This window comes from Schistocerca cancellata, chromosome 4, assembly GCF_023864275.1.
Source record: "Schistocerca cancellata isolate TAMUIC-IGC-003103 chromosome 4, iqSchCanc2.1, whole genome shotgun sequence".
In the NCBI taxonomy this organism is placed as follows: domain Eukaryota; kingdom Metazoa; phylum Arthropoda; class Insecta; order Orthoptera; family Acrididae; genus Schistocerca; species Schistocerca cancellata.
Window position 1 is genome coordinate 555,697,482 of NC_064629.1, and position 12,316 is coordinate 555,709,797.

The 12,316-nt window shown below is 40.3% G+C and overlaps 1 protein-coding gene and 1 non-coding gene across 3 annotated transcripts in view; both read right to left on the reverse strand.

Moving 5' to 3' along the window:
• The window catches only part of LOC126183448 (ero1-like protein), a 100,310-nt gene that overhangs the window by 64,591 nt on the left and 23,403 nt on the right, over positions 1-12,316 (reverse strand). For both annotated transcript variants that reach the window (XM_049925442.1, XM_049925441.1), the window contains exon 4: positions 6,449-6,520. In XM_049925442.1, the coding sequence (XP_049781399.1) occupies positions 6,449-6,520 (72 nt within the window). The remainder of the gene's footprint in view (positions 1-6,448; positions 6,521-12,316) is intronic.
• On the reverse strand, positions 9,071-9,175 carry LOC126186568 (U6 spliceosomal RNA). The gene has a single exon (XR_007537639.1). It is a non-coding gene; the product is annotated as a U6 spliceosomal RNA (small nuclear RNA).

Consider the following 12,316-nt stretch of genomic DNA (forward strand, 5'->3'; position numbering starts at 1 on the left):
ACACAATTTTGTTTCCTGAAGGCAGAGAACAAGCGGGCAATGCGGCTCCAAGAGCAGCCATAAGTCATCTTAGTTGAATCAAAGGTCATGAACATTCCATTGGAGAACAGTCATTACGCGGAAAGGGAAGGAGGGAAAAAATTAAGTCGTGTCACCTCAGTGGCTGCCAAGTGCCAGTCTTTAAAGATTCACTGCTGCAGGGCACAGATGCTGGAGGATCCTGCTCCACGAGATCTACAGAGGCGCCAGCATTCTCCTTTTGTTGCTCTGCACAGTCCAGGGTAGAAAAAAATGGTTAGCAGTGCACACCGGCAACACGGAGGTTGGCTGGGCGAGGGTAACACATGGTAACACTGTCGAAGAGGATCTCCGAGTTGGCAAAGGAGAGGTCTGTTTGCATTTATTTTATTTCTTGGAGCCTTTCCAACTGGCAGAGGAAGCTCGGATGTTTGTTGGCTGGAGGGACATAAAAAGTCTTCGCAGGAGTATTCCTTCTGTACTTTCTGGCCTGCTGGTTGTGTAGCAGGTAACATCGCCCTGTGAGGCAAAAGTTTGTTGGCTTGCTGCACAGCTGGAGGAGAAGATGGGAATGCTACCGTGACAGTGCGATTTTACAACTGCAGTGCTGAATTTGAGGTCAAATGTCTGTGAGGCCATGTCCTTCATGGAGCATCTCCTGGGCGGCCCGCTCATCGAGAAACGTGGGACAGTTTCAGGAAGAGGCAGCTTGGTTGCCATTGGCGTGTAATGATGGTAGCATATTTATTACCATAAAGAACTCAGCAGTATCTATTGAGGTTATTAAAGATCCTAAATGTGAATTAATGGGATGAAAGTACGCATCAAAGGTGAGTGAATTTAGTAATTAGATGCTTATTTTGTGGTTTAATGCCTCACAGGAAATTTGGAAAATATAAGGTGTAAGTTTCCGGACATGTTAGTTACATGTCCCATATGTCGTTTGAACTATTCTTTTATCAAAATGATGTGGATTGAGTCAGTTTACAGGATACATATATATGATTAGCGTTAACATTAATGAACACCTTTTTTATTCTTACTCAAGCAACTAGACTTAAAGACAAGGGTTTTTTTTTCTTTTAAATGGCTGCTAGTTTTTAAGTAGAAATTCGTTAATGGAATAAAAGGAGTTGTCCAGGAGTAATGATTTTATGTTAAATTTAAAACTTACTTCGGTACCTGTCAGACATTTTACGTTATTAGGCAAATGATCCAAAATTTTTGTTGCAGCATACTGAACTCCTTTCATTGCCAATGACAGATTTAATCCTTTCACGGCTGGTAGCATCAAGCATCCTGCCTGCCTAACTGCCTAATGGGGTGAATGTACTGTGTGCCTGGCTGGCAGATGGCTGACACAGCCCGATGATCACTGCTGGCTATGGTCATTGTTGGCTAATCATACATTCAAGCACACACAGAACCACTCTTCAGAAACAGTCTTTAAAATCAGTATCACACTGTATTATCGCAGTGGTTGCAGTTTATGATAACCACAAAAGAGAGCTTCAAAACTAATCCAAGCTTCCTGTTATATATTTGTTCTGGTTTGAGAAAAATTATTTTACAAAAATTATAAGAACTTTTTTATTTGTGATTGGAAAATTCTGCAGTGAGATTTACACTACCGATATATATGTTCCTATAACCTATTTAAATTTCATTAACATTGAACAAATCCATTTCAAGACATATAGTTTTAAAGCGAGCGATTCTAGTGAAGATGCCCAAAACTAGGACCATCTTCTGTTCTGCGCAGTCGTGAGTGTTGCTGAGAAACTGAGGTATCTGCTGCAGCGTTCTCCTTTGGTAACTTCTGATACATCGCTTCTGTAGTAAAATACATGCCCTTTCAGATTACATATGGCCGTACTGTATGTACTTTGTAGATTAGGAAATCAAATTGCATTTTATTATTATTATTATTATTATTATTATTATTATTATTTGCCAGTGTGCGCAGTTTGCTATTCCGCATGGCAGGAACTGTTGCAGAGAAACTGCATGTATTTTGCTGCACTATTCACCACTTGCAAGATCTGATATGTCAGTTCATTAGGATAATTCCAGCCCTTCAGATTATATGTCTTTGTATCTTCTGTCTTGGGTACATTAGGAAATCAAATTGCATCTAACAGATCCACTCTCAAGGCGAAAGGAACCAAAAGCTGGCGAAAGCTGCAGCACTTTCCGACAAGAAAAACAGATAACGACAGCGTTGGCAGGAACACTCAAATACAGACAACAGTGAGTCGTCATTCTATAGTGCCCATTTATCTGCTCCCATAGACATACACGAATGCCGTTACCTGTCAGGTTTTCCTTCCTCCAGGGCACAAATGAACGTCTGTAGCTGTCTGACTGTTCTACCTGCTGGGCAAACATGTACACCTGTAGCTATCTGGGTGTTCTACCTGCAGGCCATAAATGTATGCCTGTAGCCACAAAAGGATTAATAATGGGTAATAAAGGTATTTTTCCCTCTGGTGTTGCAGGTATTGACATCACTGTTCTTCTCAAATTGTGACAGATTATATATGATGAATTTCATTAGCAAACATATGCACTGTGATGGTGCAGTTAACATGACCAGCTTCTTGAAAAGGTACCTACACGATATCAGTGGGTGAACAGCAAATATTATTCTTACTGCTCGCTTTTGTGCAATCAATACTTTCTTTCTGCATGATGAGTTACCCAAGAAAATGATTCCATACAAAATTATTGAATGGAAATGTGCCAGGAGGTTGATGGTTTGTTTCCAAAATTAGCAATTGTGTGAAGAGCGAAAGTAGCTGAGCTTAACTGTTTGGAAAGCTCAGTAATATGTTATTGTAATAGGGGACTACTTTATTTGCCAACTATTGAACAGGCAAGTCACATGATTAACATGGGTACCATGTGAGACAGTCACATGATTAAAATGGGTACCATGTGAGACAGTTTTGAATGTCTTTTCTGAATATTACTTACAACAGTTAGGAAACCAACAACCGAAAGCAAGGTCTCAGACTGTCTAGCAATGGACACACCCAAACTTTCAAGGCAGTTATTGCATCAATGACTATAGGCTGTAAAACTAGTGTTAAGAAAGGTAGAAAATAGTTTTGCTTGTAATGTGTGACAGGGAACGAATCACACTTTTTCTCAGCAGTCAATATCAATCATTTCTCTACGAGCTTATACAGGGTGGGGCAAATGAAAGTGGTCCTGAGAACAGAGTTCCAGCGTACAAAGAAACACAGCAGAGGAAAGGAAATGCAGCAGATGTTGAAAGTGACCACCACTCATATCTTGGCACTTTTGGGTCCCAGTCAGCAAATTGCAGAAGACAGATCGAAACTGGACTGCTGGAATTCCTGCAGTCTCATCTGAAATGTTCTGCTGCAGTTCTTGAAGACTTTGAGGGTTGTTGCAAAACATGTTAGACTTGGGAGCTCCCCACATGAAGTAATTGCACACTGACAGATCAAGTGAGCTGGATGACCACCTAGGGCCATGATCAGACTGACCTTTTACATATAAATTAAAATAAATGTATGTATTCTGTGGACAGACATTGGTAGCTTCCTCTAGTGGTGACTCATCTCTCCACTGTTTAGTGAGACCCTTTAGCTTTCAAACCTAGACACTTCGATGGTCACAGAATCACCGAAGTCTTTACATCTACATGACTACTCTGCAATTCACATTTAAGTGCTTGGCAGAGGGTTCATCGAACCACAATCATACTATCTCTCTACCATTCCACTCCCGAACAGCGCGCGGGAAAAACAAACACCTAAACCTTTCTGTTCGAGCTCTGATTTCTCTTATTTTATTTTGATGATCATTCCTACCTATGTAGGTTGGGCTCAACAAAATATTTTCGCATTCGGAAGAGAAAATTGGTGACTGCAATTTCGTAAATAGATCTTGCCGCAACGAAAAACGTCTTTGCTGTAATGACTTCCACCCCAACTCACGTATCATATCTGCCACACTCTCTCCCCTATTACGTGATAATACGAAAGGAGCTACCCTTTTTTGCACCCTTTCGATGTCCTCCGTCAATCCCACCTGGTAAGGATCCCACACCGCGCAGCAATATTCTAACAGAGGACAAACGAGTTTAGTGTAAGCTGTCTCTTTAGTGGACTTGTTGCATCTTCTAAGTGTCCTGCCAATGAAACGCAACCTTTGGCTCGCCTTCCCCACAATATTATCTATGTGGTCTTTCCAACTGAAGTTGTTCGTAATTTTAACACCTAGGTACTTCGTTGAATTGACACCCTTGAGAATTGTACTATTTATCAAGTAATGGAATTCCAACAGATTTCTTTTGGAACTCATGTGGATCACCTCACACTGTTCGTTATTTAGCGTCAACTGCCACCTGCCACACCATACAGCAATCTTTTCTAAATCGCTTTGCAACTGATACTGCTCTTCGGATGACCTTACTAGATGGTAAATTACAGCACCATCTGCGAACAACCTAAGAGAACTGCTCAGATTGTCACCCAGGTCATTTATATGGATCAGAAACAGCAGAGGTCCCAGGACGCTTCCCTGGGGAACACCTGATATCACTTCAGTTTTACTCGATGATTTGCCGTCTATTACTATGAACTGCGACCTTCCTGACACTAAATCATGAATCCAGTCGCACAACTGAGACGATACTCCATAGGCCCGCAGCTTGATTAGAAGTCGCTTGTGAGGAACGGTGTCAAAAGCTTTCCGGAAATCAAGAAATACGGAATCAACTTGAGATCCCCTGTCGATAGCGGCCATTACTTCGTGCGAATAAAGAGCTAGCTGCGTTGCACAAGAACGATGTTTTCTGAAACCATGCTGATTACGTATCAATAGATAGTTCCCTTCGAGGTGATTCATAATGTTTGAATACAGTATATGCTCCAAGACCCTACTGCAAACCGACGTTAATGATATAGGTCTATAGTTAGATGGATTAGTCCTACTACCCTTCTTAAACACTGGTGCGACCTATGCAATTTTCCAATCTGTAGGTACAGATCTATCGGTGAGCGAGCGGTTGTATATGATTGCTAAGTAGGGAGCCACTGTATCAGCGTAATCTGAAAGGAACCTAATTGGTATACAATCTGGACCTGAAGACTTGCCAGTATCAAGCGATTTGAGTTGCTTCGCAACCCCTAAGGTATCTACTTCTAAGAAACTCATGCTAGCAGCTGTTCGTGTTTCAAATTCTGGAATATTCCATTCGTCTTCCCTGGTGAAGGAATTTCGGAAAACTGCGTTCAATAACTCCACTTTAGCGGCACAGTCGTCGATAATAGTACCATCGGCACTGCGCAGCGAAGGTATTGACTGCGTCTTGCCGCTTGTGTAATTTACATACGACCAGAATTTCTTCGGATTTTCTACCAAATTTCGAGACAATGTTTTGTTGTGGGACCTATTAAAGGCATCTCGCATTGAAGTCCGTGCCAAATTTCGCGCGTCTGTAAATTTTAGCCAATCTTCGGGATTTCGCGTTCTTCAGAACTTCGCATGCTTTTTCCGTTGCCTCTGCAACAGCGTTTGGACCTGTTTTGTGTACCACAGGGGATCAGTTCCATCTCTTACCAATTTATGAGGTATGAATATCTCAATTGCTGTTGCTACTATATCTTTGAATTTGAGCCACATCTCGTCTACATTTGCATAGTCAGTTCGGAAGGAATGGAGATTGTCTCTTAGGAAGGCTTCTAGTGACACTTTATCTGCTTTTTTAAATAAAATTATTTTGCGTTTGTTTCTGGTGGATTTGGAAGAAACGGTATTGAGCCTAGCTACAACAACCTTGTGATCACTAATCCCTGTATCAGTCATGATGCTCTCTATCGGCTCTGGATTGTTTGTGGCTAAGAGGTCAAGTGTGTTTTCGCAAACATTTACAATTTGCGTTGGTTCGTGGACTAACTGTTCGAAATAATTTTCGGAGAAAATTTCAACTTTGCTCAAAAGAACAAGCCCCAGCCAGTTCTGAGAATTGTTCTCGAGATTGTGAGCAATGATGTACCACTAGCAAGGCTGATTGCTCTACTTTTGTCAGATGTCAGCAGGGACCTAGTGTAGCCTCAGAAAACATAACAGCACCATTTGTTCCAAGGTGGGCAACAATCTGCAACTGTTTGCAACCAGTGCCTTTAATTTTGGCTGGGATATTATCTTAAACATACTGAATGAAGTTCCTGAATGTTTGAACTAGCTGTGATTAACGGATCATTAATACTAATCACTGCATCACCGCACTAGGTAAGAGACATATAAATTTCATCGCAAATGATTAAGCGAAATCAGAAAGATATGAACTTTGATATAAATAAGACAGATAATCACAATATGACTCATTTTACTGAAGAGCAACATATAGTCCAAATAACACACACACATTTTGAGATAGTTTACTGTTACTCACTTTGTAGGCAGCATGTGCTGTGTTCTGCTTCTGGTTTGCTAAATGGCCTTTCAGTCCGGGTGGAATATGTTCCTACAAAAAGATTAATGTTGTCAGCAAAAACAAATCTGCATATATAGCTATCTAGCAGACCAACGAAATGAAATGAGACATTTTCTACAGATGTCTTATAAATACAGCATTATGCTAAGTGTATTGATATTTTTTGTATGCACGCACAACAATTGAATACACAACCCTGAGATGGTGAGATTCATAAAAGACCAACTATAAATGTCAGACAAATCAGCAGAATAACTAGATAAAATAAAGTATTAGTACAGAGATAGCTCAAAGAGAGGCAGATGACTGTGGCTGGGTGACTACTTAAAAATAATGTGTGGCCGAGCCAATCTGTGATGCATTAAAATCTCACACACAGTATTTTGGGAAGAAGCCCGGACATTACACAAAATTTACAACATGAACTCAGTGAAAATAGAGGGCAGGTCCTGTGGGAGACCCATGTCTGCTCTCAAGTCATTATATAAACACACTCAATTAAAATATGTCGTATCAATAGCTATGTACCACATCCATGGCGCACTGGGGGCTCCTCCAATGTAAGAGAAAGTCATATGTTAATGGGTAATCTCCTACTCTAAGCCTTGTAAGGGTTTCTTCTTCAGCTCGTCATGGTAGGTAGGAGGTAAGCCACACTTTGGTTTCACTGAATGCCGATTCTTATTCCCCAGCCACTGAGCCTCCCACAACCATATGGTCTTCTAGTCACAAATGTGGTAAGAGCCTGCATGAGAACTGAACAGCGAGCAGGAGACAAAAGGAAGCCAGCCTCTTTGGCAGCTACATCAGCAAGTTCAGTTCCCCAGATCCTTGTGCACCCTGGAACCCAACACAAAATTACGAGGGTGAGTCAAATGAAAACCTTAAATATTTTTTAAAATATGATTTATTGTGCAGAAGTGGTACAAATCTGTATCACTTTTCAACATAATCTCCCCCACACTCAATGCAAGTCCTCCAGTGCTTACAAAGTACTTAAATTCCTTTAGAAAAAAATTCTTTTGGTAGTCCGCGCAACCACTTGTGCACCATGTGGCGTACCTCTTCATCAGAACGGAACTTCTTTCCCCCCATTGCGTCTTTGAGTGGTCCAAACATATGGAAATCACTTGGGGCAAGGTCTGGTGAGTATGGTGGATGAGGAAGACACTCAAAATGCAGGTCTGTGATTGTTGCAACTGTTGTACGGGCAGTGTGGGGCCTTGCATTGTAATGTTGCAAAAGGACACCTGCTGACAGCAATCCACAACACTTTGATTTGATTGCAGGTTGCAGTTGATTTTTTAGGAGATCTGTGTATGATGCACTGGTGACAGTGGTCCCTCGAGGCATGTAATACTCCAAAACGACACCTTTTTTGTCCCAGAAGAGTGTCTGCATAACCTTCGCTGCTGATGGTTCTGTTCGAAACTTCTTCGGTTTTGGTGATCAGGAATGGCACCATTCTTTGCTCGCTCTCTTCGTTTCCGATTGGTGGAAGTGAACCCAGGTTTCGTCCCCAGTAACGATTCTTGCAAGGAAGCCATCACCATTTCGTTCAAAGTGCTGAAGAAGTTCTTCACATGCATCAACACATCGATCTCTCATTTCAGGAGTCAGCTGCTGTGGCACCCAGCTTGCAGATACTTTGTGAAACTGGAGCACATCATGCACAATGTGGTGTGCTGACCCATGACTAATCTGTAAACATGCTGCAATGTCATTCAGTGTCACTCTGGGGTTTTCCTTCACTATGGCTTCAACTGCTGCAATGTTCGGTGGAGTCACAACTTGTTGTGCCTGACCTGGACAAGGAGCATCCTCCACTGAAGTCGCACCATCTGCGAACTTCCTACTCCATTCGTAGACTTGCTGCAGTGACAAACATGCATCACCGTACTGAACCTCCATTCGTCGATGAATTTCAATAGGTTTCACGCCTTCACTATGCAAAAACCAAATAACAGAACGCTGTTCTTCCCTGGTGCAAGTCGCCATCTTTATACTGATACTGCGACGATGTGTGTGCATCTGCACTATGCTGCCACCTCTGCACACTGTAGCACAGTTACCAACTTACACGATAACTGCGCGAAATTTCGATTTGTTATTACAAATTTAAGGTTTTCATTTGATTCACACACGTATTTCCTTTTCCCACCTTTGCAAAAGGAAAAGCATCCTACAGGTCTTGCACCATCTGATCTGCTGGGTCCATCGGACCAAGAGACAAAGGGCACTTTGGGAATCAATATCTGAGGAATTTCTTGCCACAATGCCATCTCATCTGCTCCAGAGTCCTCAATACAGCAAACAATTCTGCATAAAAAACTGAAAACTGCTATGGGACGACTATGCCAGGGAACATGACAGAGCAGCCAATAAAATCCTCCTGCTCAGACCCATCCACGTAAATACTAATAACATCCAGGTGGTGGTTTAAAAATGTCATTACATTTAACTTTAAAAATATAGTCTGAGGTACAATTCTTCCAGTATCCAGTCAGTTGAACAAGTAGCCTGGGACTCTTTCATAGGCAGGGGGTCCTATAATCCAGCCCAGGCTTTGGACCTTAAAGCAAAAATTTGGAATGCTTTGTGATTGTGTGTCATCCTTGCACAGGGACAATGCTAATCTTCTTTGTATCGTTACAATTTTAGAATATGTATTGCCAAAGCGAGTACAACAATTTTTGCACTTTTTCTGGATTCTTGCTGGTAAAAGAATACTACGAATATTCGGTATTGTACTCCTCACTAAGAGCTACTTTTTAAAGTTTATTAATAATCATAATTATGGAGTGTCTCAATATAGACAAGTCCTTCAATGAGGTAACTCCAGCAATACTCCTTTATTTCAATTTATGTACCAGTGCAAAAATGAGTGATATAGATATTAGTGGTACCGGCATAGAGAAACAGCCGAGGACAGGGCTTGATGTAATCCCTGTCACATTGTATTGGAAGAAAGCACAGATCAAACCCATCTACAAGAAAGGTAGGAGAAATTACTCACAAAACTACCATCCCATTTTATTCACATCCCTCTGTTGTAGAATCTTAGAATTTATTTGTATCACAAACTTAATAAAGTATCAAACAAAATGGCATCATCCATGCCTACCAACATGGGTTTTGAAAACATTCACCATGTGAAACCCAACTCATGCATAACTCACATGACATCCTGAAAGCCACAGATCAAGACAATCAAATGATTGCAGTATTTCTTGACTTCCAAAAAGCATTTGACTCAGTAGCGCAGCAATGCTTACTAACTCAACTGCTATTATATTTAGTATCAAATGTGTGGTTGGGTTGAGGATTTATTGGTAAGGACAATGCACAATGTTATCTCTGATGAACAATTATTGATAGATGTAGAAGCAACTTTAGTTATTTCCCAGGGAAGCTTGCTGTTCATGTTATTAATGACCTGACAGACTATATTCTCAGTAACCTCAGACTTTTGTGCAGACGATACAGTACATACAGTGAAGTAGTGTATGAGAAAGCTGCACAAATATTTGACCAGATCTTGATAAGGTTTTGAAGTGGTGTAAAGACTGCCAATTTACTTTAAATTATCAGAAATGTAATATTGTGCACTTCACAAGATACATAAAAGGTAGTATGACTACAGTATCAACGAGTCACAACTGGACTGACTGCAGCTCATAGAAATATTTGGGTGTAACAATTTGTGAGAATTTGAAACAAATGATCACATAGTAAGTTCACTTACAACATACTGGGGAAGTACTATCAGTCTATAAGGAGATTACTTAGAAAACCCTTATCTGATCCATTCTGGAGTTTTGCTGAAATGTGTGAGACCCATACCAAATAGGACTAATAATTCTATTCACAGAAAGGCAGCACAAACGGTCCTAGGTAGTGCTGAAAAAAATGAAGTGGCAGGTGGATGAACACAGATGTCAACTATCCTGTGCAACCCAGTCTAAGAGTATGCAAAAGCCCCCTAGCATGCACAGAGGCATTTTGGGAGTTATTCTTCCCACTATCCTCACACACATGAAACAGGAGGGAAAAACCCAATATGTGTAACAATGTGAAACACACTCTGCCATGCACTTCACAGTGGTCTGCAGATTATGAATATGTAGAATAATTACTAAGCACTGGGTGCTGTTTTTATCATACTGAGTTAGCACATCTACAGTGGCCTCACTCATTGTTCAACATAAAAACAGATGTCCTACAACAAAATCTGATTTCAATTATTGTGAGTAACTCAAATGAGGACAATGTCTATTCAGAGGGGAGGATGGAGAGACAACACACACTCTGTAAGAATATTCTACAGTGCGCCATGAAACTGAAAGTAAATGGATGTAAATCATTCATCAAGAGAGTATAACATTTCAGACTGACACATTTAAAGTGGTGTGCAAGTATCACAATCTAACTACCTTTTTATTGCAGCATAAAAACATTGGTGGAAGCATGTCAATGTTAGAACAATAGGCTAGGAGGAGGTTAAATGATCAGACTGATGTATTTTTATTTGCAAGCACACATTCCTCTAGTGTCATACATCCAGTGAAACGACATTTCACAGAAAGGCAGAGAGTAATCCTTGGCTGGTTCATGACTGACTTTAATTTGTATCATTTAAATACACTCTGTTGTCATCACACACAAATCTTTCCGTGATTAGACATGATATTTCAGTCTGTTTTGTCTACTGGAACTAGTTACCATAACACAACACTTATGTACTAATAATTAATGAAAATCTCCTCAGCTGTATTTTTACATATTTATTGTGTTACAACCGTATTTTTTCAATGAACATCTTCAGGTTGCCGAGTTGTGCTAAAGTAATGATGCAAAGGGTCTGGTTGTCACATGTAATGTTAAAGACCAAATCCAAAACATTGATCATAAACTTTCTGCTGGCCACTGACAATTCTGCTGAAGATGTTCAACAAACAAAATCAACTGTAATAATGCAGTGGAGGCGGTTTTCATTAATATTTGTTTCAGCTGTGGTGCTCAACATGATCAAGATTATTTACTGATGTGCTAGTACAGATTGGAACTAGTTTAACTCATACCGGTGAGTTTCAAACAACAAACAACACTGCATAGAACACGGAGCATATCTGACATCATTGGGGAAAACTTTTAAGCATGGCTAGGAGCAACAGAAGGAGCTCAAGAAGAGCTGGAACCTTAGTCTAGATTCAAAAGTTATAAGCCAAAAGAGTTGCATACAGCTTCCGAATGACGAACTGTGTTAGTACATGATGAAATGTGGTGAACAGGACCTCTACAATTCAGTTTGATCATTGGTTCACATAATAATTTTCAGGGGACACTGATATCTAAACTTCAGTGTATCCATTTTGATGCAAATCATGTTAATGTACACAAGAGTTAGCAGTTTGTGTTTACAAGTTGAGTTAATATTACAGCGCAGTGCAATTTGCAATGAGTATAATCTCAAGGCTCTTGTTGAAATATTATTTTTTTATGGACAAGCTGGTAGAAGCAGTAAGGAAAGAGGAATTTCACATCAATCAATTATCTATGAGCAACATATTTAGAGCACACCATTTTTCTCTCAAATTCATTGATTAACTTCTCGTGGTTGAGGTTCACAGTCATGTAAAATTTTGTAAAAGTCAACATACTCACATTCAACTGTAAAAGTTATGTATTACTTTCATAAAGGGTGGTTGTTCTTTAATTACAAAAGTTATTTATCTGCAGTATTGCAGACTTGGCCATGTGGCCATTTGTCATGTAAACTCGAGCTTTAGCATGTGTCAAAATCTAAAAATCTTCTGATATGTATAC